This window comes from Hyaena hyaena, unplaced genomic scaffold (assembly GCF_003009895.1).
Source record: "Hyaena hyaena isolate Hyena2069 unplaced genomic scaffold, ASM300989v1 scaffold_1550, whole genome shotgun sequence".
NCBI classification, from domain to species: domain Eukaryota; kingdom Metazoa; phylum Chordata; class Mammalia; order Carnivora; family Hyaenidae; genus Hyaena; species Hyaena hyaena.
In genome coordinates, this window is record NW_024082173.1 from 80,155 (window position 1) to 105,621 (window position 25,467).

A 25,467-nucleotide genomic window follows, 5' to 3' on the forward strand; every position below is an offset into this window, starting at 1 on the left:
TGCGGGGAAGCCTCCAGGGACACCCAAGGAGTGCTGAAGCCGTGACCCTGCGTCTGCACATGCAGTTCAGCTCGGTTCCAGGGACGCTTTGGCTGGGTCTGTTCAGGTTCAAACTACTCTGAGCTTGAAAACTCCCACTGTTTCAAATTTCATAAAATCCAAGGCCGGCTGCAGTCTCAGCATTTCCACGCATTGTCAGTGATGCCATTTCCGTCTTGGGAAGCCCCATGGAACATGTCCCGTCCTGGCCAGTACGGGGGGCTCCTGGGCCGACCCGCACCCCCCTCACACCCTCCCTGTGCCCGCGTGTCCTCTCCGCACCTCTCCACTCCACGAGATGCGTGTTTCTACTGCTGCCCTCTCCACAGCACTCCCACTTCCTCCTGCATCCCTGCTTCGCCTCTCTGTGCTGAGGTCTGTGATTGTGCCCTAGAACCCACCTCCCCATTGGTGGGATTTGGCTTTGGGAAGCGTGCTTTTCATTGGCCCATGTTTTCATCCAAATGTTGTTTTCACTGGGGAGTCATGTTGTAACACAGGGTTCCTTGCTGTGCCCAAACCCCCGGTGTGCTGGCCTTGCCTTCCACGTGGGATGCTCCCAGACCCTCAGCTCGACCTGGGTGACCCCAGAGTGGCCAGAGGCCCCAGAAGCCCTTGGTCAGCAGGCCTTTGTTCTACAGCAGGAGCAGTAGAACTCTGGGGACATGGTGTCCTGTTCAGTGCTCAAGGGAAACTTGCAGAAGATTCCCTGAGGATTTCAGCAGACAAGAGGATCACGTGGCCATAAGGTCTGCTTATCCTGCACACTTTCCCTCAGTTTCCCCGGGGCTGAGGGCCTCGTCCTGATGTGGGTGTTCCTTCTGCATGTGATTTGTTTTCTGATGAGTCTGTGCACTTATCCCTGGAGGTGGCCACAGCCATGCCCACACTGGGCGGTGCACTGGACAGTGTTTGTGCAGCTGTATCACTGCTGTGGCCTGGGCAGACTTCAGAACTCCCCTGGATCCCCTAGGAGAGCCCCCCGCCCACCTCGGCCCCAGAGGCCGCATGCAGAAGTCCCAGGGTGCTCCCGGCCTCGCAGGTCATTCAGGAGTCCGTGCCTGCCTGCCCCTCCTCCCATCTTGCAGATGGATTTGTGCCTCTGGAGCCAGAGATGGGCTGTGACAGAAGCCAGGGACAAACAGGCCCCAATCTCCAACCTGTTCCAAGTGAATTGCTGGTCATGACCCCTGCACTCATTCTGTGCATTGGCGTGGACTACGCTGTTCATCTTTGCCCTGGCCAACTTCGGCATCTTCATCCCCTTCCTGCGGCCTAACTGGACCTTCATCGCCTATGGTGCACCCGTTACTGTGGGAGCAGCACCCGCTGTCCCAGGGAGGCCCCCCGCAGGCCCTCCCCCAGATCTGGCTCAGGGCCCTGCCATGCCTGCCGGTCCCCCACACCTGAGTCACCCGCAGGTCCGCACCCTCTTCTGTGGCCCCCACTCCCCCTCTCTTCATCCCAAACGCCCACCATTGCCCCAGTGCCTGGAACCTTATGTCTGTTCTCTGTGCAGCTCCCTGCTGTGGCATCCGGGTTGAAATCACAGGAGTGTCTGTCACTCGCCTTCCATCTGTGCGGGGATAATGTGTCTGGGGCCCCTGGTAGAGGGGCTTTGGGGTGAGGCAGGCAGCCAGGACAACAGGAAGGAGTTGCAAAGGGATCACAGGGCTCAGAGACTGAAGGCTGACTCCCAGGGATTTACATGTCATTCGGCCTCAGGGTCCAGAGTGTCCCATGTGGGCCCCGCTTGTCTGCAGGTCTGCAATGGGCAGGGTCAGGCTAGCTGGAGGGTGAGCCACGCCGGGGTTCCAGGGAAGACAGTGATTATAATGGTGGCCCCTCTTGCGACATGAGTCTGTTGGCAGGCGATGGCCAGGCCTGGAGTGGCAGAGGCTGGAGAGAAAGCCCTCCGGCCACTAGGAGCCACAAGACGGGCCCCAGTGGGGACTGCAAACCCCAAGGCAGCCTTGACAAGAGGCTCCAGACATGTCACCAGAATAGGTTTCAGGCCACGTGGGTGGGAGTCAGGGACACACATGGGTCTGGTGTGCCAGCCTCGTGGGGAGCAGGTGGCAGGTGCAGGTGTGTGCTCCTCCTCAGGCCATGTGGGCACCGCCAGCCTTGCACCCTCCTCACTCTTCACTCTGTGGCCAGTGAACCTCGGTTCTGCCAGTGCATTCGTGCTCTGGGGTCACCACTGGCCGACCCCACCAGTGAGCCTGGGCACCCACCACGGCCTGATGTGGAAGCCCGCTGCCCCCCACCCCCATGCCATGTGGCCACTCACATGGCCAGCCTCCCTCTGCGGGGCCCTCAGGGTATCTGACCCAGCAGATACCCTGGTACAGCTGGCCTGGTACAGCTGCCCCACCTTTAGGCCTGTGGCTCAGGGTTGGGGGGGCTGGGTGGGGCCTCCAAAGCCAGCATCACACGTCCCACATCACCCCGCATGTCTCGTGTCTTTTCCAGGCTAGAGGATGGGCAGAAACTGTACAATCTCGTAGGTATCCCATCTCAAAATTTCTCCAGTTGTCCCCAAAACCTGCTTTGTTGGTTTTTTTATAACCCAGAATCCAGTCACGATTCATGCTTTGCATGCGGTGATGGGTCTCCTCTCTCCGGCCCAGCACCAAGGCCACTGGCGCCCATCCCCACGGCGTCCTGGTCAGAACTGCCCTCTTGCTGAGATCTCGCACGACTGTGAAACATCTCCCAGTTCCGCGCTCCCTCCTGTGTGCTCAGCTCATGTTCTCGTGTAGAGGGAGCACTCTCCTTCCAGAGCCAGAGGTCCTCAGTGCAGGCGGGGGGCTGGCTCTGGGGAGGGCAGGGTCCCGGCTTCCTCCCCGCTCCAGCTGCCCCTCTGTGTGTGTATCCTGACCTCTGTCCCTGACTGTGGGTTTGCTTGCGTTCTGGGTTATAATCCATTATCTCCCTTGTCTCCACTGCAGCTCAGACTGTTCTGGGGCCTTTTTGAGCTGCCTCGTGTTCTCTGTCCAGGGAGCACTCGGAGCACTCGCCTGCTTTGGGGCCCAGAGAGCACCCCAGGCCCACTTGCATGCCTTTTCCTCCAGGAGCCTCTGGCTGGCCCCCAGTGCTAGGTTCTGGCTGGCTTCCATTCCCTGTGGGCTCTGCAGTTGGCCACCAGGGAGCTGAGTGTAGCCATGGGGGCAAAGGACCCCGTGCTCGGCACTCTACTCCCCTGTTTCTGATGCAGCAAAGGAAGGGGCCGCACGTGGGTGCCGCTAGCCTTCCTGATGCATCGCCTTGTCCCGGGCCAGACCCCTCTGCTAAGGACCTGCTCCTGTTCCCCAGTAACCACACAAACAGTGCTTGTCTCTGGCCAGCGCCCGCAGGCTTCTGGGAGCATGTGCGGGGACCACAGGCCAGCACCGTGTCGGTGTCTCCAGCAGTGACAGCAGAGCCTGACCCGGCCCCACACCCTGCTTGGAATGGAGCTTCTGTCTGCTCAGCAGCAGTGCAGACGAGGCTCAGGCCATACCCAGCCCTGCAGGTCCGGTGGCCACAGGATGGGCTTGGGGTCACCTCATCCCTTATGGGGTGCTGAGGGATCTGGTCAGTCCTGTCCCCCGTGCAGGTCCCCCAGGGCCCGGCTGGTTCTCAGCCACCTTCCACTCACCCCTGGCCTGGGCCGATCCTCTGTGCCCTCGGCTCCTTCTCGCCTGCCCTCCTCCTGCCCCCTCCTCCAGCGGCAGGGCTGGGTCTCCATCACCCTCATGCCGTCACCTGGCCGCCTGAGCCCTGGGTCTGCACTTGTCACCTGGAGACTGGAGGGTGAAGGAGGAATGAGCATTTTGGCCAGAAGCAACCTCCCGCTCGGGCTAGCGCACTGTGGGTGTTTCTTACGGAGCCTCCGTGGAGGCAGGGCCGTGCCCGTGTGGAGGCGGGCTGGCAGGGCCTGAGGAAGACCCCACGGGGGCTTCCTGCGGGACTGAGCAGTGTCCCAGTCCCCTGCTCAGAAGCCCCCACCACTGTCAAATCACTGCAGAACCCGGGGCACCCGTGGCCTCGGCCTGCCGGGCCGGGTCATTTCCCTGCCACACGCTGGAGCCCGGCCTATGCGCCCTGAGCTGCCCACTCAGCCCCGGTCCTGGGGCGCGGGGCAGGGCTGACAGGGAGGCGGCATCCTCCTCTCCTGTTGGGTTTCCGTGGGGACAGTGTGTTGGTCCTGAAGGGGAGGCAGAGAGTGGGGTCCCAGGACCTGGTTTTACCCTGAGTGACATGGCAGGAGTGGGTGCCAGAGAGCCGGAGAGGCCTGGGGGCAGGAGAGAGACGATGGGACCCAGATAGGCCATGCAGACTGGGTGTGTGAACCTTACCTGCCCCCCTTTAATCTTGATGATACACTTTCTTCCTCACTCCATGCATGTGCTCCGAGCATCTTTGCTGCCCAAAGAACGCCCATGACTTCGGCACCCAGCGTGGTGGCCACTGGCCCCCAGGGCCTTCCATTGCTGCCATGGTAAAGCCTGGGGTCCGTGCCACCAGGCCACCAGCAGGTGCCTCCAGGGTCCTGCTTCTAGCTGGAGAGCCCGTATCCAGCTCGATCTCGTCCTCATGGGGGAAGGAACCGGGGGCTCTGTTGGCTGCAGGGGTGTGAGCGGGCTGTCCTGTGTCCTGGCCGATGGCCGGGTGCACAGCCCCGCAGCGCTGACTGGCAGCCACCTTGAGTGGGCACCTTTGCCACATGCTCCTTGACACTCGCGCCCAGGTGACTGGCGGGCTTTTCCCTTTCCATCTGGTGGTCCACTTGGTGGAAGTTTCCATCGATCCTGCAGAGGCTGCTGTGAGGCTCAAGAACTACGCTGAGCCTTGCCTGCTTTTGACCACTCTACACGCTCAGGCCACCCAGAGCCAGTATTGCCACCTGTGCCAAGTCACGGTGTGAGTGCCCAGGGTGTGGGGGCAGGCGGCCCCGAGGGCGCTGCCCTGCCGTGTGGACCTGCCCCCTTCCCCACGCTGTGCACAGGCAGGGCCCTCCCCAGGCCTTTCTGCTTCCCCGCAGCTGACTGGTGCTGCTTTCCTTGGAGGAGGAGCAGTGTCAGTCAGACACGCAGGGCCCCTCACCGATCCAGGGCACTGAGGGCTCAGCAAGCCGCCAAGGGAGGCCTGTGGTTCAGGGTGGGAGCTGGTGGCACCGTGAGGCAGACAGTCTGAGGGAAGGTACCCCTCCTGGGGCTGGTCTTCCCTGCCACCTGTCTCTCCCCTCTGATCTGTCTTTCCCCTAAATGCACTGCCAACAGACTGCTCATCCTGAATGCTTCCTTCCAGCAATAAGAAGGCCAGACATTGTAGTTACTGCAACAAGTGTGTGTCTAACTTTGACCCCCACGGCGAATGGCTGAACAACTGTGTGGGGAGCAGAAATTACTGGTGAGGGGCTGTGGGGAGGAGGCCTAGGAGGGAGGGGCCAAGTACTGGGGGAGGGGGAGGAAGACCCAGCAGGGAGGAGAGGTGGGGGTTTGCAGGGGAGGGAGGGGGATGGGAGGAGGGACCTTGCAGTGGGGAGGGGTGAGTTCCCGGAGGAGGGAGACGAGGTCCCTGGCAGGGGGGAGGGGAGGGTGCTAGGGAAGGGGGAGGTGGGACTTGGCAGGGGTGAGGGTGAAAGGGCTGGGGGAGGCAGAGGGACTGACGGGGAGGGAGGGGGACAGAGGAGTGGGGAGGGGCGGGGGCCCCAAGAAAGGGGGTCTGCAGGCTGGGACCTCGTGGGTAAGTGGGTGGGGGCCACAGGTGGTAGAAGGGTCCTGTCCTGTCCCCAGCACAGCGGTCCTTAGCGTCCTTCTGTTCTCCTTTTGGCTCTGAAACATGTCGGCCTGCAGCCCCTCCCCAGTGTGGAGGCCCAGCCCCACCTGAAGGGGCACAGGCTGAGCTGACTAGTCCTTACCTGCTGGCCCGGGCCTGGCCGCTTTCTCCCTGGAGGCAGTCAGAGCACAGAGCATGGGGGCCACGGCGGCCCTGGGGGCAGGTGTCCCGCCGTCTGTGAGCTTGGTACAAGGCCTGCGGACTTTGCCAAGACCCCACTGGCCTCGTCCCTGGCTGTGAGCGGCAGGGATGTCACAGGGGCCCCCCCAGCCAGTTCACAGCAGCCCCCGCCGGCTGGTGGGCCTGCTCACCCACCACCCGCAGCCGGCACGCAGCACGCAGCCCAGGTGTGGAGCGTGGAGCTCTGTGCAGCCCGTCACCGAGTGTCATGCTCTGTGCGGTGTGCAGTGCAGTCAAGACCGTGTGAGAAATGCTCCGCTTGTTCAGGCCTGAAAAGCATTGCTGCTTTGAGCAGAAAGAAATGCAAAGCTCTCATGATTAGAAAAGGCTCATGAGACTTGGGGACCTGGGGTGCCTGGGACCCACCATGCCACCCCCTCTCCTAGAGAGGAGGAACCCCAGGCCACCCTCCACATCCACCTGACCCTTTGAGGGTGCTCATGTTTTAGCTCTCCACCTAAAGATATGTGGAAAAAGAACCTCAACATGTTCTGTAAAAGAATAATGGAATCAAATTTCAACTGAAGAAAAACATTAAGATAAAAAAAATAAAGAAGTAGTTTTCTTTAATATCAGAACAGCAGAAAGCCCAAAGGAAGACCTTGGAGCAGAAGCTTATTCCAAGAATTGAAGGCCAGAATTTAATTTTTGGATGGATAAATCATTCTCTGTGTCTTCTGAGCACAGGAAAGAGGACGGGAGTGACTTTGGTCTAAAGCCGAAGCACAAGATGTTATTCGTGTACAGAAGCGTGCACAGCCCCTGGGCGGATGTGTGGAGAACACGCACTGTGGGCCGCTGGCCGGCCAGCTGCCTGTCCTGGCCCCCCTGGGCTCCCCAACCAGCCAGGCTTCCATGCCTCTTGATGGAAGAACAGCACCCAGGATTCTGTGCAACATGGGAGGCAGGGAGTGGTGGTCTCGACCCAGACTGGGCGGGAGCCTGGGGGGACAGTTGCGGGATGTGGAGGAAGCCTGTGACCCTGCACTTGGTCTAGAACCCGTGTGTGTCTGCCTGTGAGCCAGGCTGGCCCCTCCTCACTGCTGCACTGCGGTGAAAGGGGAGCTCTTCTGTAAGCTTTGAGGCACAGAAACGAGGTGCCCTCAGGGCATCCCCTGGAGAGTTCAGGCTACAGGAGACAAGAAGAAGGCTATGCCTTGGGCTCAGGGTCAGGGACACCCCGAGGTGGCTGGCACACCCCCACCCCCATCCCTGAGCCTGGCCCTGACTCTCCTGCAGGTATTTCTTCAGCTCCTTGGGCTCTGCCTTGGCCAGCCTGCTCTACCTGATCACCATCATGCTGTTCGTTTTCATCCAATTCTTCATCAACCTGGCATGGCTGCACATGCACCCCCACTACAAAAGTGCGGGCCCGCTCCTCTCTGGTGGGGCTTTCTCTCTGGTCACTCGCAGTGTCAGCCTCTCCCTCCAGCTGTTTTCGGGTAAAGCTCTACTTCTGGGGGCGTCAGAATGGGCTCCTCCTAGCTGGGTGAGCTGTGGGGCCGGGCAGGAAGGCAGCAGCCCCCAGGCACCAGTAGGCAGGTTCAAGTCCCTGTGCCCAAAACCTGGCTGTTGGTCATGGCAGGGAGCAGGGTGGGGCTGGAGGGCAGAGCAGCCTGGGGAAGATTCTGGGTGGCGTGTGACTGCAGATCTCTGCTAAGTGGATTCAGGATCCTGGCCTCAGGGACAGATGTGGAGCTGGATGTGGCATTTGAAGTTCTGTCCATCACTTCACTCCTGGGCCTGTGGCTGACCTTATTTGGGGAGAGAATGCTTCCAGATGTGATGAAGGATCCTGCAATCCTCATGGGTTACCTGAGAATGTGTGGGGTCCTGGAGCCAGTGAAAAAATCCTTAGAAGAGACTGGAGGGACCAGCCACAAGCCCAATTGTGCCCTGAGCTCCAGAAGCTCAGAGATTCAAGCACAGATCCTCCCCTACAGTCTCGGAGGGAGATGGGCCCTTCACCACCCTGACTTTGGAGCTCCATCTCTGTTGCTGAAACTGTCCGGTCTGTGCCCATCGGTCATGGCAGCCCCAGGCTGATAACCTCCTGTGTCTGTCCTCAGTGTTTGGGAACCTCAGCCCTCAGGGTGCAGAGCAAAGCTACCTTTCTCAGCCCAGGCCTCTCTCAAGAGCACATCACAGCTGACCCTCTTCCTGGAGAGGCACCACGCCCCATGCACCTTCACCTGCAGGCCCACACTGCACTGGGGCCAGATGAGTCCTTGTGGGATGGACCATCTGTCCGGCACTGTTCTGAAGTGCGTCCTGGCTGTTTCCATGGTAAAAGGGAACAGTGGGGGTCTCAGAGAGACCAGGCCCCACTCAACCAGAAGAGCCACCATGCTCTGCACCAGCTGGAGGCCTCCACCCGCCACCCTTCCTGACAGTGTGCACACACGCCCCGAGCAGTGCAGCTGGGGGTGCCTTCTCCCTCTAGAGCAGTCATGGGTGGGCGCTGCACCTTCCTTGTGAAGGCCCTCCAACCCACGGGGCCTCTCGTGGCCCCCATACTCCGAAATGTGGCTGTCACGTGGTAAGAGGCAACCCCGCACACCCAAGCTCTGCAGCACGTGTCCTTTCTTCTGCCCAACACGGGCATCCATGGGCCGCTCGCTCCATGTGCTGTTGGGACAGAGGGCAGCGTGGCCCCAGCAGGTGCTTCTCTCTGGGACTTGCGGGCTCTGGAGCCATTGTGGTCCCACTGCACATGAATGCCTGATGACTGAGCCAGTCTCCTGGTTTTGCTGTTCCAGAAGATTCCATGGGGCTGTTTAACTGCCAGTTCCCTGGGGTGCTTTGCTCTCATCGGTGGGAACCCACTGAGACGTCACTAGCTTGGGACATGCATGTGGCTGGCCACCCCATGGTGCAGCCAGCCTCACACACCCTGCGCTGTAGTCACGAGGCCCACGGCCACTTTCCATCCCACATCAGGGACGAGTCAGTCCTTTCGCCTCTGCGGGGAGGTGAGGGCCTTCCAGCTGGAATTCTGTCTCCATGGTCCTGCCTGAAGACCCGTCAGTGCTTTTCTCACACATCAGTTTGGAAGTGTCAGCAGCGCTGGGGGCCCAGAGGACCAAGTCCTGGAAATGCCCCCACGTGCTGGCCACCGCCTTGCAGCTCCCTGTGAGGGCGGCGGTTGAGAATGGGGAGGGCCCAGCAAGGCGGCATGGCCTGCAGGACAGGGTGGGCGTAGGGCCAGGCAGGGGGTCAGGCTCTGCCACCTGGACACTTAGTTATCCTCTCCCAGCCTCACCGTCCAGACCCATCAAGTGGGGCCGTGATACCTGCCTTGCTCTGGGGCCACAAGAGCACCTGGGTGAGGTGTAGGGCACACACCCGGGTGGGAAGGGGTGCCCTCGGGGTGCTGACCCCCCCCCCCGCTTCAGAGCACGGTCTATGGAGGAGAGGCTGGCCGTGCCCCAGGTGCTGGGCACGTACGTGTCTCCCTTGCCTCCGCAGACATCTCTGACGCCAACACTTGGCTGCTGTTCCTCCCCTGTTCCCCGTAAAGACGAAGACCCTGGGGGTCTGGGCCCTGGGCTCTTTGTGCTGATGTTGTCACTCCTCAGCCTCGTGATGCCTGGACCCCTGCTCATCTTCCACCTCTACTTAAGTACGTGTCCTGGCCCCCACTCCAGCGTTTGACCCTTGCGTTCCCACGTGTCCCAAGGCAGGGTCCACAGGCCCCTGCTAGGAACATGCACATCAGACAGATCAGGACAGGAAGACACCCCTAGAGGGACAGCAGGGCTACTTCTGCTCTGAGGCCTGCAGAGCACACGAGAGGGACTAGGAGTAAGTTAGACACGGGAGCAGAATGTGTGAGGCAAGAACAAGCACCATTAACAAAAGAACGGGATTTAGAGAGGCACCAAACCCTAACAATGAAACATAGTAAGACAAGGGCAGGGTACCTGCTGACCCACCTCGCTGCTTGACACCAGCCATTTCCTGGAGGCCACGCAGCGCTGTGTGCAGCAGGCTTCACCAGGCCCCGGCACAGGGGAAGGCATGACTTGTCTTCGCGGCCTCTGCAAGGGAGAGGGGGCCCTGTGTGGCTGCTGGAGCTGGTCTGACGCAGATGGTGTCCACAGCGGAGCCAGGGCCAGAATCAGCACCTGGAGTCAGAGGCCGGTCAGCCCAGGCCCTTCCTAAAGCTTCCACGCACTGCCCAGTGGGGACAGGGGTGGACTTGGGGACGGTGTCCCAGCTGCAGCGTACATGGCAGGTGGCAGGCTGGGCAGGTCCGGAAGCCCACTGCAGCCACTGAGGACGGACGGATGTGAGACGGGAGAACAGGTCCATGGTACAGATGGCCAGTGGGAGACCCAGGGACAGGGACCAGAGGGCCCCAACCCAGGCAACCGGGGGGTGGGGGTGCCACCCTCACTGTGGGGACACGGGCGGGAGACACACACTGAGCTTAGGGCTCAAGGTGTTGCTTACAGGGTATTTGGACAACAAGGCACAGACTTCCAGACAAAGTTGGGATATTAGCTTGTGTTACAGTAAACTTACCCTGCTTGAAATAACAGAGTCATCGCCTGGCGGTTTCTGGGGCTCCTGGGCTCAGCACGGCCTAGGCGGCTCCACTGGCCCGGCCTTGCCGCAAGGCTTCCGCCAGGTGTGAGCAGGGGCTGCGGTCTCATCCGACCGGGACCCACATCTAGGCTCATGACCAGGGTGTTGGCAGGCCAGTACCGGGCCTCGGTTCCCTGAGTCGCTGGCCGGAGCCTACTGCCACCGTGGGCCCCCAGCACGAGGGAGCGTCGGGCAGCAAGGCAGCTCCAGCCTTCGGAGCCCAGTCACAGAATTGATGTCCCTCACCTCTTCCGCAAGGCGTTGGGACCGCCTGCTCTCCGGGGGACGGCGCCACAAACACCTGAGGTGGGGGAGGGGACTGCTGGGGGCCCGTCAGAAGATTCTGGCAGCCAGATGCCACGTTCTGAAGTGTGGGTGAAGGACACACTGGGGACGCTGCAGCACGAGCAGAGCGGAAGGAAGACGCGCAGCTGTGCTGTACCAGCAGCAGGGTGGGGAACGCCGCCTCCACACAAGCGGGGGAGAGCGCGTCCCAACGCCAGCGGCCCTGGGCTGCTGTGCTGGCGCCCAGCGCCGCTGGAGGGGACACGCCGGACACTCGTTCAGCGCGCACCACACGCTGCCTCCCTCCCCAGCCGTGGCTCCTCTCGTTACCATCGGAGGAAGGCATTAACACAGAACTCAGGATGAGTGTGAGCTCTGGGAAACACTCAGTGTGTACTTGCCATCTGATGGTGACGGTAGCTGTGCAGATCCCTGCAAGAGAACGAGTGTTTTCACGAGCATGTGACCAGGTGCAAGTTTGTGCCCTCACACAGACGGTTCCGAGGGAGGCAGACCAACGTAGCAAGAGCCAGGCGCAGCTCGTCAGGAAGCCCCAGCAAACACGGACAGACGCGCCTGAACAAAACAGCCAGGGCCGGGGACCGGCTCCACGTGGGGGTGTGGAGCGGCCACCCTCCGTCTGCTCCTCGAGCTGCAAATAGGCTTCTGTGGGTGGCCCTTCTCACTTTCCAGAAATAATTAGGAGCCATCTGTCCTCGTGTTTGTTGGTTTTGGGAGAAGAGAAATGGGAGGTTTGGCGCCCCTGCTGAAGCACATGCTGAAAGAGGCACAGAACCCTTTTCGTGGACGGTGCTGCCTATTGACAGATGTCCGTTCAGTGACCCGGGTGCTTCTGCCACAGCGCTGGAGCCAGTGTCTGGGTCCACTCTGGCTTTGTGGGCCTGTGAGGCGGGTGCTGGGATTGGGGGGCACCCAGCAGCCTCCGGGCTGTGACGAGCTGCTGCCTGCTGCCCACAGTCCACGGGGCCCTGGAGTGGCCGTGCAGCAGCCCCCCCAGCGCTCTGGGTTAGGAGGCAGCTCCCAGCACCCTGCAGGGTCCCCGGATGGCTGGATCGTAGGCTGTGGGCCACTCTGCCTGCTTGCATAATTGTGACTGCTCATTTCCTCCTTTCTCGTCTCTAGTGTCCAAGAAGTTGAGCACACATGAGTACTTGGCACAGGGCCACTATCAAAGGACTCCAAAGTTTCAAGCAGGTCCTGAACCACTGTTCATTAAAGTAAAGATGCCACACGTACCCAGTGCCCTTCTTCTTCACCATCCCTGTAATCCATGCCTGGCACAGCACCCAGTGTCACCTTGCAGCTGGGGCTTCTCAAACACAGTCCTTTGTTTCTGTTTTGGCACAATCCTCTGATTGTGTATGCACACTTATGCACTGGTTGTATGAGGTGCAGCACATGTGAGTCTGTGTATGTGATGAAGTATTTGTGCACGTGTTTGGTGTGTGATGCAGTGTAGGTGTGTGTGTGTAGGTATATGTAGTGTGTGTGATGTGGTATGTGTGTGTGGTGTTGTGTGTGTTTAATATGAGGTGCAGTGCATGTTTTGTGAGCAATGAATCGTGTGTGGTGCATTGCATGTTTGTGTGAGCAAGCGTACATGATGTGTGTGATTCAATGTGTGTGTGAGTTCGTGTATTTGGTGTAAATGCAGTGCATGTTTGCATGTGTGTGTGAGTGCATGATGTGTATGATGCAATTCACAGCCTGTGCTGGCCTCATGGCCCACCCGGAAGCCCTCCTCCTTGGAGAGCACGGCTGGGAGTCGTCAGCAGAGGAATTCATGCTCCTGCACCTGCTGCTCAGCAGCAGCGGCAAGAATGTGTTGTCCCCTGACACTCTCCGGGGGGCCCAGCAGGTCCAGGGCATGGCGCCTGGCACCATCACCACGGCCAGTGAGCCAGGTGACTGGCAGGCTGTCTTTGGTCTTCCTTGCAGAGGGCCGGTTCTGCACCCTGGGGTGGAGGGCTGGGCGGGCTCTCTGCTCACCTGCCCTTCGGATGCTCATGGCAGCTTTCCTTTGCTCTGCAAGAACCCCACCATGGAAGCCCCTGAGTGTGGAGCAGGCGCTATAGGAGAGACCAGTGTCATCCCGTGTACCTCCATCAGGGTGACAGAAGTCTGCCCTGCCACGGAAGACCCCGAGTCTGGAGCAGGGAGTCCCCCTGAGTCCCACGATGCCTGACGGTTCCGAGGCCGGCAGGGGCTCCTGCTACATTCAGGGTGCAGGGCAGCCCCACCCTTGGGGGTTCCCTTCCTCCTTGCAGACTCTCATGGCGGCTGGTGGCCTGACCTTCAAGGGGAGCACTGGGCTCTGCATGCAGGTCAAAGAAACGGAGGGAACCACGCACCATCCTGATTTGCACTATGCCCCTCGCTCTGCCTCAAAGTCATACTTTAAAGGCATTTGTAGTTTCCAAGATTCACAGTGGACTCGGTGTGATGTTTTCACTTGTGTTAATTAGCACTGTTGATAACTGTCATGAGCTTAAGCTTATAGTGAACTTCTTCAAAATTTCTTAGGAATTTAGAGGAAATAATAAAAATTAATTTTTTGGCAATAAGCTTGAAATCAGTCTTAGTAAACTTAAAATCCTTGGGTTTCCAGTAGCCTTTTTGAGGACTGGTGAAGAGTCATGGTCGAGCACCTTCTCCCCCCACCCAAGCACCTGGTGCTGCATCCTGGGTGCCCCAGGCCTGCGTCTGCGTCTGTGGAGCCGGCTCCTGAGCCTCCCCCCAGTGGGAAGAGCCCAGTCTGCCTCCCCACATCTTGCTCCCAGGCTGTATGACTCACCTGGATGTATAGCGCATGAGCCAGAAAAAGGAATTTTCTCTGGACGCGGCTGCTGAGGCCCGTGCTCCTCCTGTGAACAGAAGTGCACGTGGGGACAGTTTCAGGACAGTGTCCCTCATCTCTGAGCATCCCCTCTCCTACAGCTGTTCTTGAGGGGGGCTGATTGCCCCCAGTCCTCAGCTCCTGACCTAGGTGGGACAGGATCCTTGCTGCCCTGACATGCTCCCTGCCCAGGAGAGCCCCACACGACATGGTGGGCACATGGCCAGTGGCACAGGTCCCTCGAAAACCAGGCTGGTCCCCATCTATTTTTGTACAAGTGTCTGAACTGCCCTCCTCTGCCTCATCTTTTTTTTTTTTTTTAATGTTTTATTTCTAAGAGAGAGACAGAGAGACAGCGTGAGCAGGGGAGGGTCAGAGAGAGAGGGAGTCACAGACTGAAACAGGCTCCAGGCTCTGAGCTGGCAGTCAGCACAGAGCCCAACGAGGGGCTTGAACCCACGAACCGCGAGATCATGACCCAAGCGAAAGTTGGACGCTTAACTAAGCCACCCAGGCGCCCCTCCTCTGCCTCATCTTGAGTAGCTTAAATTTCTCCAAGAGATAATCTAAAAAAATAATCTTTTCTTCAGGCAATCCCTTTGTTCAAAACCTCCCACAAGCCTCATGGCTTCAGGATGAAGTTCAAACTCTGGTTACAATGTGGGCTCTGGGCCATCTCTGCTGTATAGCCACCAGAGGTCCCTGCACCTATGACACCTGCAGCCTTCCATCGTTCTCTCCAGTTTATCCAAATTTTAACTGTCCTTTGAGGCTCTGCTTCGTCTCCCTACCTTCTCTCCCTGTCGCCCTTGGTCACCAAAGCCATCTGGGAGGTTGACCGCACTGGCAGCCACGGGCCCCAGCACATGTGTGGCCATAGCGCTCAGGTGCTGAGTGTGCTCTCCTGACACCCTGCGCGGCTGGGCCACACGCTTTCTCTCACTTCCCGAAGCACCAAGCACAGGCCCCTGCTTCACTCTGCTTACCGACTCAAACAGAAGTTTCCACTTTTTTCTACTTGTCAGTTTGTAAAGTTTAACAAATATTGTGTAAGAAATCATTGATGCATTGTGATAGTCTTAATCTATGTATCGATCTTTTTAGAGAGAAGCAAGCACTGCTCTGTTTCCTAATGGTGCCTGTGGGAAGGCGGTGGACCCCTACGCTCTGGCCCAGGAGCCCGGGGCTGAGGCAGTCAGGTGCTCTCGAAGCTCTTCCAGCACATGTGTGACAGATGCCTCAGGGTTCAAGTCCTTGTCCTTTGACCCCCAAACCACTACCGCTGGTTGCTCCAGTCAGCTATAACCGCCTGTGACCACAACAAAGATACTTTTCTAGGTTATAAAAATGAACGGAATTCACACTTTGAAATTTCACTCAAAAGGAGGCTCAAATTTGACAAGTTGTTTTCAATGAAGCCAATCATCTCCGGCTCCCAGAGGGTCAGCAGCTACCGGCGAGGGTATATGATCTGACACTGGAGACAGAGACAGGGCGTCACGGCAGGGTCCCCGGGCAGAGTGCACACTGTCAGCCACAGGGACAGCAGCCCATCCCCCAGAAACACGAGCACAACCACGCCAGGACACGAGCCGCTCCCTTCTCGCTCATGTGCGTGTCCCCACTTCTTCAAACCCAGGTGATAGTACAGATGACAAAGCAGGTCTCAGACATCAGTAGAGACCCAGCCTCTTCTGTGCTTTTAATCAAGATGTGGCTTCACTGCGTGTCAGGGCAGGGAGGGACTCGGAGGGGCTGAGGCCAGCCTGCTATCAGGTTTCAAAGGCATATCACAACCCAGTGAAGCAGAGTCAGGCTCAGGAGTCAGGACTTGGCCTGCCTTTCAAGGAGGGTCTCCATTTGTTTTTCTTTTGTTTTAATGTTTAGTTTGAGAAAGAGACGGAGCAGGGGCAGGGGAGGGACAGAAAGGTTCCAGGCTCCATGCTGACAGCACAGATCCCAACCTGGGGCCCGAACCCACAAACCGTGAGATCATGACCTGAGCTGAAGTTGGATACTTAACCAACTGAGCCACCCAGGAGCCATTTCATTTGTTGTTTTTGAGAACACTGTTGTGTGACGTGATGGCACCGCCTGACCCTGGATCTGGACTCTGTTCCCTTGCAAGCCATGTGTACATGGGAGGCACTCTGCCAATAAGCAGTACCCGATCGCCAGGGTGCCCAGGGAGCACTACTAACGACCTCTAACGTGAACTGACCTGACTTAGGAACCAGGAGAGAATGAAGAACGAATGGCTTTCCCCACACATTTTGGAGGTCTGGTGAAGGCTGTGAGTAAATCAAAGAGTTTATGCTGGGGGTGTTGGCACCTTCCTAAGTGACACTCCCTCAGGGTCCCTGCAGCCCTCCTGGGACTGCCTCCTAATGCCTCTCCGGTGCACGTGACAATGGCAGGCTCCTGATGGAGTGGGCCAGTCACATGCTGACAGCCTTCAGCATTGGCCAGATCTCCACTTCGTCATTGGAATGGCTTAATTTCCTGTAAACTGGCTAAGAACCCCTGTCCCACACGCTTTGCTCCTAGGAAAGGTCTGCAGGCTAACTGACTAAACCTTAGAACATCTCCTGGACACATTGCACAGATGGGAGTGTGGCTGCCGGCAGTATCTCATCACTCTGACTTCTCAGCACCAACACTTGCTGGAGCTCACTTGGGATCTCGGGTCAAAGCTTCAAGGGGCCCCCACTTTCTCCACGCCACGGCAAAGCAGGCTGGGTGCACACGCCAGACCAGTCGTCCCATCTTTGTCAGGGGCTGTGTAATCCTTGCTGAGGCCGCCAGGGCCCCAGCCCCGCGCTGCCACGTTGGGGGTCGGTCCCAACCCCGCTCTCCTGTTACAACACCGCAGCAGCAATCACCATGTAAACCCCTGCCGGCTGGCTTGGTTACTGCACATCCGCCAGACAAAGGGTTCAGAAATGCTCCCCTGGGAGAAGGGCCTGCCGCCTCCGCCTGCCCCGCCTAGTGCAGCTCCTAACACCCAGGTCCTTGTTTGAATGATTTACACCAGACCCACTGGGAGTGATAGCTTGCCCATGGCTGCTGTGCTCATCACTGTCACTAGAACACGGCACCAAAGGGACATTATTACTGTAGCCAGTGACAACCCTGTGAACAACAGCCTCCAGTCAGGATGACCTCCTGTCAGGATCACCTCCCTGGGAACTGTGACCTCCAGTCAGGAGAACATCCCTGTGAATGACAACTTCCAATTAGGATGACCTCCCTATGAACTATGGCCCCCAGTCAGGAGGACATCCCTGTGAACCCTGACATCCAGTCAGATCTCCCTGTGAACTGTGACCTCCAGCCAGGTCTCCCTGCAAACCAGGACACGTCTGGCAAGTTACCACACCCCTCCCATCACCAGCAGATTAGTAGATCATACAGTCACGATCATCATTTTGTGCCGAAAGAGAAAAAATATGGAGTCGTCGGCCATACTTTCAACTATCAGCTCAACCTGCGAGACCCAGCAACTGCAGTTTTCAACCTAAGATGGTGAATGTGAAGTTCAAGTAACTCATTCCGGGTGAGAAGCAAGATGGCGGAGAGGCAGGGAGCTGCGTACATTTCACTTGCCCCCGTCTCTCCAACAGAGAAGGCCTGAAGCCGTAGGACACTGAACTGCAGGAGTTTGGGAGGCAGAGACAGCGTCCACTAAGAAGTCCATGAGCCTCAGGTCCATATTGTTTTTAATGTTTTATTTATATCAACCTCATAGGTGCGTGAGTGTGAACGGGGGAAGATAAAAACGGGCCGGGGCCAGAGACACGGAGGGAGGGAGAGAACCCCCTTCATGGGAGCCGCAGTGAGTCGAGGGGAAAAGAAAGAGCAGCTGAAACTGCTCATAGACCTGTCCTTGGAGAAGAGAAAAGCCTCGGGACACTCTCAGGACAGAGAGTGACCTATTTCTAGCTGGGGTGCCGACCCAGGGCTGGGAGCCCCGGTCCCTGGTGGCGGCAGGAGAAACCGCTCCGAGGCTCTCCTGGCACGATCCCCGGCAGGGTGGCACCCCGGCCTGGCACTGCCCCACTGCTCCCTCGGCTCGATCCCCGGCAGGGAAGCGGGACTCGCCTGCGAGTTTGCATTTCAGGCAATATCAATGGAGTGCACAGACTGAGATCTGGAAACGAGGCCTGGCTTGGGATATAGAACGTGGCCCACCTTCGCTACGTCCCCAGCACAGGGAGATCACACCCAAAAGAGGGAGTTACAACGCTGGGTTCAAGAAGGTAACTTTTCTCCCCTCAACCGCCAAGGCAGGACCCCCGCGGGACGCACTGGACCAAACCACGCCCACCCTGCTAGAGAGCTGCTCTCCTCTTCTTCTCCTCCCCCTCCCCCTCCCCCTCCCCCTCCCCCTCCTCCTCCTCTTACCAGAGCTGGGGCAAGACCAACATGGATGCACTGCCCTGATTAATTCTGGTCACTGGCTTGCTTAAACAATCACATTTAATCAATTCTCTAGATGTAAACTCTACATCTCCACCACTACCTATTTATCTCTTTTGCTCTGGAATAATCAGACTATATAGTTTCTCTGAGTAGCATCATCATCATTTCTTTCACCTCCTCTCCAACCACATTCCACTCTTCTGTCTTTGAAATAAGCCTCTTACTCCTTCTGCCTGCTCATTTCATTTCCAATTTCGCTTCCTTCCCACCCTGTCATTTCTCTCTTTCTCTATGCTCTTCCTCCAGCGCTGCATACACCCGGCTATTTATTTATAGCTGGGAAATCTGGGTATATGCTTTAGACTGTCCTTTGTCTATTGGGTTTCTTCTTTTTCCTTTTCTTTTCTTCTTTTTTATGTATTTTTGTTTCTTGTTATTCGCCTTCCCTCCTTCCTCTTTTCTTTTTTCTATTTCATTTTCCCTTTCATTTTGTGTGTTTGTTGGATTTGTCTGTGCGTTGGTGTGCCTTTGTTTGCTGTGTCTTTGTCTGTTTTCTCTTCCAGGGCTACCTCAAGCAACAAGCCAAACTACACATGATGGAGAGTCCCAAATACCACTACAAGTAAGAAAATAAAATAACCAAGGTCTCAACAAGAGAGACCAAGAGATGCAATTCAAAGAACACTTTCTAAACGGACAGGCTCTGGACAAAGAGCTTTCTTTGCTACAGCAGCACTCACAGGTGCAGAGTGCATAACAAGCTTTTGAAACTAACAAGAGATAGAAAGCTAACCAAAATGATGAAACGAAAGAGCTGTCCTCCAAAGAAATTCCAGGAAGAACTGACAGCTAAAGAACTGCTCAAAACAGATATAAGCAACATAACTGAACAAGAATTTAGAACAATAGTCATAAAATTAATTGCTGGGCTTGAAAAAGGCATGGAAGACATCAGAGAAACTTGCTACAAAGACTATGGAGCTTAAAAATAGTTGTGATCTGGGGCGCCTGGGTGGCTTAGTCGGTAAAGCGTCCGACTTTCGCTTAGGTCATGATCTCGCGGTTCGTGGGTTCGAGCCCCGCGTCGGGCTCTGTGCTGACTGCCAGCTCGGAGCCTGGAGCCTATTTCAGAGTCTGTATCTCCCTCTCTCTCTGACCCTCCCCTGCTCACACTGTCTCTCTCTCTCTCTCTCCTAGAAATAAATAAAAATATTAAAAAAAAAATAGTTGTGATAAATTCAAAAAGGCTATAAATGAGATGCAAAATAAAATGGAGGCGTCCAATGCACGGATTGAAGAGGCAGAAATGAGAGTAAGTGATTTAGAAGACACAATTACAGAAAAAGAGGAAGCTGAGAAAAAGAGAGATGAACTGATCCAGGAACACGAAAGGAGACTTCGAGAGCTCAGCGATACAATCAAATGGAAGAATATCTGTATCATAGGAATTCCAGAAGAGGAAGAGAGAGGGAAAGGTGCTGATGGAGTCCTTGAACAAATTATAGCTGAGAACTTTCCCAATCTGGGGAAAGGAACAGACGTTGAAATCCAAGAGGCACAGAGAACTCCCCTCAGACGTAACTTGAATCGACCTTCTGCACGACATATCATAGTGAAACTGGCAAAATATAAGGACAAAGAGAGCATTTTGAGATGCTAGGGATAAAAGGGCCCTAACGTACAAAGGGAAACCTATCAGAGTGGTGACAGACCTATCTAATGAAACTTGGCAGGCCAGATGGGAATGGCAGGAAATCTTCAATGTGATGAACAGAAAAAAAACATGCGGCCAAGAGTCCGCTATCCAGCAAGCCTGTCTTTCAGAATAGAAGGAGAGATAAAAGTCTTTCCAAATAAACAAAAATTGAAAGAATTCATCACCACTAAACCAGCCCTACAAGAAATCCTGAGGGGGACTCTCTGAAGGAAATGTTTCCAGGAATGCAAGGTACCAGAGACACCACCACAAGCATGAATCCTACAAAGGACAAAACGATTCTAAACCCATATTTTTCGATAACAACACTGAATGTAAATGGACTAAATACCCCAATCAAAAGACATAGGGTAGTAGAATGGATAAAACACAAAATCCATCTATTTGCTGTCTATAAGAAACTCATTTTAGACTGGAAAACACCTTCAGACTGAAAGTAAGGGGATGGAGAAATATCTATCATGCTACTGGAAGTCAAAAGAAAGCTGGAGTAGCTATACTTATATGAGACAAACTTGACTTTAAAGTAAAGACAGTAACAAGAGATGAAGAAGGGCATTATATAATAATTACAGGGTCTATCCATCAGGAGGAACTAACAATCATAAATGTCTATGCACCAAATATGTAAAACAGTTAATAACAAACAGAAACGATCTAATGGAGCACCTAAATATGTAAAACAATCACAAACACAATCTTATAGATAAGAATGTGCTAATAGTAAGGGACTTTAATACTCCGCTTACAGCAATGGATAGGTCAACCAGACAGAAAATCACTAAAGAAACAAAGAAATTGAATGAAACATTGGACCAGAAGGATCTAACAGATATATTTAGAACTCTACATACTGAGGCCAAGGAATTCACTTTCTTCTCAAGTGTGCATGGCACATTCTCCAAGATAGATCACATACTGGGACATAAAGCAGCCCTCAATAAATATAAAAGAATTGAGATCATACCATGCACACTTTCAGATCATAATGCTAGGAAACTTGAAATAAATCACAGAAGAAATCTGGAAAACCTCCAAAAACATGGAGGGTAAAGAACACCCTACTAAAGAACGAATGGGCCAATCAGGCAATTAGAGAAGAAATTTTAAAATATATGGAAATAAGTGAAAACGAAAATACAACAATCCAAACTCTATGGGATGCGGCAAAGGCAGGCCTAAGAGGAAAGTACATTGCACTCCAGGCCTATTTCAAGAAATTAGAAAAAGCACAAGTGCAAAATCTAACAGCTCACCTAAAGGAACTAGAGGCAGAGCAACAAGAGCACACCAAACCCAGTAGGAGGAGAGAAATAGTAAAAATCAAGCAGAAATAAACAATAAAGAAACCAAAGAAACAATTGAACAGATCAATGAAAACAAGAGTTGGTTTTTTGAAAAAATAAACAAAATTGACACACCTCTAGCCAGGCTTCACAAAAAGAAAAGAGAGAGCACTCAAACAGACAAAATCATGAGTGAAAATGGACTTGTTACAACCAACCCCTCAGAAATACAAGCACTTAGCAGAGAATACTATGAAAAATTATATGCCAACAAATTGGACAACTTAGAAGAAATGGACAAATTCCTAAACACACATTCACTACCCAAATTCACACAGGAAGAGATAGAAAAATCTAAACAGACCCATAACTAGTGAAGAAATCTAATCAGTTATCAAATATCTCCCAACAAATAAGAGCCTGGAGCCAGATGGCTTCCCTGGGGAATTCTACCAGACATTTAAAACAGAATTAATACCCAGTCTTCTCAAGCTATTCCGAAAAATAGAAATCGAAAGAAAACTGTGGACTCATTTTACAAAGCCAGCATCACTTTGATTCCCAAACTGGAGAGAGACCTAGCAAAAAAAGAGAACTACAGGCCAAGATCCTTGATGAATACGGATGCAAAAATCCTCAACAAGATCCTTACGAATCGAATCCAACAGCACGTAAAAAGAATTATCCACAAAATCAAGTAGGATTCATTCCTGGGTTACAGGACTGGTTCAACATTCGGAAATCAATCAATGTGATACATCACATCAACAAAAGAAAAGATAAAAACCATATGATCCTGTCGATAGATGCAGAAAAAGCATTTGACAAAATGCAGCATCCCTTCTTAATAAAGACCCTAGAGAAAGTCGGGATAGAAGGAACTTACTTAAACATCATAAAAGCCAGGGGGCCTGGGTGGCTCAGTCGGTTAAACATCCGACTTCGGCTCAGGTCATGATTTCATGGTTCGTGGGTTAAAGCCATGCGTCGGGCTCTGTGCTGACAGCTAGGAGCCTGGAGCTGCTTCTGATTCTGTGTCTCCCTCTCTCTCTGGCCCTAACCTGCTCACGCTGTCTGTCTCTCTCAAATAAATAAACAAAACATTAAAAAAAATCATAAAAGCCATGAGAAGCCGTCAGCTGACATCATCCTCAATGGGGAAGAGCTGAGAGCTTTCCCTCTGAGATCAGGAACACGACAGGATGTCCACTGTCACCACTGTTGTTTAACATAGTGCTGGAAGTCCTTGCATCAGCCATCAGACAACAAAAGGAAACAAAAGGCATCAGAATTGGCAAAGAAAAAGTCAAAATCTCACTTTTCGCTGACGACGTGATACTCTACATAGAAAACCCAACAGACTCCACCAGAAGCCTACTACAGCTGATCCATGAATTCAGCAAAATTGCAGGATACAAAATTGATGTAAAGAAATCAGTTGCATTTTTATACGCCAACAATGAAGCAACAGAAAGAGAAATCAAGAAACGAATCCCATTCACAATTGCAACAAAAACCATAAAATACCTAGGAATAAACCTAACCAAAGATAGAAGAGATCTGTATGATGAAAAGTATAGGAAACTTATGAAGAGGATTGAAGAAGACACAAAGAAATGGAAAAACTTCCATGCTCATGGATTGGAAGAATAAATATAGTTAAAATGTCATTACTACCCAGAGCAATCTACACATTCAATGCAATCCCAATCAAAATTGCACCAGCATTCTTCTGAAAACGAAAACAAACTAATCTAAAATGTGTATGGAACCACAAAAGACCCCCAATAGCCAAAGTAATATTGAAGAAGAAAACCAAAACAGGAGGCATCACCATTCCAGACTTTAGCCTCTACTACAAAGCTGTCATCATCAAGACAGTATGGTATTGGCACAAAAACAGACACATAGACCAATGGAATAGAATTGAGAACTCAGAGCTGGACCCAAAGGTGTACAGCCACCTAATCTTTGACAAAGCGGGAAAGAGCATCCAATGGAAAAAAGACAGCCTCTTTAATGGTGCTGGGAGAACTGGACAGCAACATGCAGAAGAATGAAACTAGATCATTTTCTCACACCACACACAAAAATAAACTCAAAATGGATAAAGAACCTGAATGTGAGACAGGAAACCATCAAAACCCTAGAGGACAAAGCAGGAAACAACTTCCTTGACCTCCACCACAGCAATTTCTTCCTTGACACATCCTCAAAGTAAAGGGTATCAAAAGCAAAAATGAACTATTGGGACCTTATCAAGATGAAAACCTTCTGCACGGTAAAGGAAAAAATCCATGAAACTAATAGACACCTGACAGAACGGGGAAAGATAGTTGCAAATGACATATCAGATAAAGGGCTAGTATCCAAAATCTATAAGGAACTCACCAAACTCCACACCTGAAAGACAAATAATCCAGTGAAGAAATGAACAGACGACGTGAACAGACACTTCTCCAAAGAGGACATCCAGATGGCCAACAGACACATGAAACGATGCTCAGCATCCCTCCTCATCAGGGAAATACAAATCAAAACCACACTGAGATACCACCTCACGCCGGTCAGAGTGGCTAAAATGAGCAAATCAGAGGGATGCTGGCGAGGATGTGGAGACACGGGCCCCCTCCTACACTGCTGGTGGGAATGTAAACTGGTGCAGCCCCTCTGGAAAACAGTGTGGAGGTTCCTCAGGAAACTAACAATAGAACTCCCTTATGACCCAGCAATAGCACTGCTAGGAATTTACCCAAGGGGCACAGGAGTGCTGATGCACAGGGGCACATGGACCCCAATGTTCATAGCAGCACTCTCCACAATAGCTAAAACATGGAAAGAGCCTAAGTGTCCATCAACGGACGGATGGATCAAGAAGATGTGGTTTATCTATACCATGGAATACTACATGGCAATGAGAAAGAATGAGATCTGGCCTGTGTAGCAACATGGATGGACCTTGAGGGTGTTATGCTGAGCGAAATAAGTCAGGCAGAGAAGGACAAATATCATATGTTTGCATGTATAGGAGGATCAGGAGGAACTTAACGGAGGACCGTGGGGGAGAAGAAGGGGGGAAATGGTGGGGGAGGGGGAGGGAGGTGAATGATGAGAGACTCTTGAATGCTGAGAACAAACTGAGCACTGATGGGGGTGGGGGGGAGGGGGGAGATGGGCATGGAGGAGGGCACTTGTGGGGATGAGCACTGGGTGTTATAGGGAAACCAACTTGACAATAAACTATTAAAAAATAAAACTAAAAAAAATAATGCCGGCGTGCATTTAGAAAACGGAAGCAGTTCCAAAAGATTACAAAATGAAAACGAGAACCTGCCTTGCTATCTCAGTCCCTCTCCCCGGAGATGACCACTCTTTGCATTTCCTTCCTGAATACATTGGCATACTGGCTTTTACCGATGAAAAGAGAACCACTATGCCCACTATTTCATGCCTTGCCAGTTTCTCACCTAAAACACATCTCTGCAGATCTGTCTACACCAACATGGTCTAATCTGCTGCCTTCTTTTTAATGGCTGTGCTTTATCCCAAGGTCTGTGCTGTCAGTGTATATTTATTCCCAGTTTCTTTGCTCTTAAACACTGTACCTGGATGTACTATTAGTATTAATTTTATTTATTTTAGTTTTAATTCCAGTAGAAATTGCCCCAATGCTCTTCAAAAGGATGGCATTAATTTTCACTTTTATCAGCCAGATACGAAAAGAGTCTATCCCCCTACACTGTTACCAGTTTTGTCAGAGTGAAAAGTCAGATCTTGGTGTTTCTTTCTTTCTTTCTTTTTTTTTTTTATGTTTTATTATTTCTGAGAGAGAGAGACAGCATGAGTAGGGGAGGGTCAGAGAGAGAGGGAGATACAGAATCTGAAACAGGCTCCAGGCTCTGAGCTGTCAGCACAGAGCCCGATGGAGGCTCGAACCCATGAACCGTGAGATCATGACCTGAGCTGAAGTCTGACGCTTAACCGACTGAGCCACCCAGGTGCCCCAGATCTCAGTGTTTCTTAACAGCTTTACTGAAACATAATTCACATGCTATACAATTCACCCACTTAAGTGTGTACAGTGAAGTGTTTACAGTTGTGCGTCCATCAGCATGATCAAGTGCAGAGCATTTTCATCACTCCGAAAAGAAACACTGCCCCCACCAACAGTCACTGCCCCGTTTCCTCCCTCCCCCAACTCCTAGTGACCGTCAATCCACTTTCTATGTCTGTAGATTTGCTTATTCCAGACATTTCATAAAAAT

The 25,467-nt window shown here is 53.5% G+C and overlaps 1 protein-coding gene across 1 annotated transcript in view; it reads left to right on the forward strand.

Annotated features, from left to right (window-relative positions):
• LOC120225924 (dapper homolog 3-like) overlaps window positions 1–13,367 on the forward strand; it is a 28,378-nt gene extending 15,011 nt beyond the window's left edge. Inside the window, exons 9-11 of the mRNA XM_039224100.1 lie at window positions 7,285–7,487; window positions 12,064–12,173; window positions 12,974–13,367. Of these exons, the coding sequence (XP_039080031.1) occupies window positions 7,285–7,487; window positions 12,064–12,173; window positions 12,974–13,126 (466 nt within the window). The 3' untranslated portion in view covers window positions 13,127–13,367. The remainder of the gene's footprint in view (window positions 1–7,284; window positions 7,488–12,063; window positions 12,174–12,973) is intronic.
• Window positions 13,368–25,467: the final 12,100 nt, after the last annotated feature.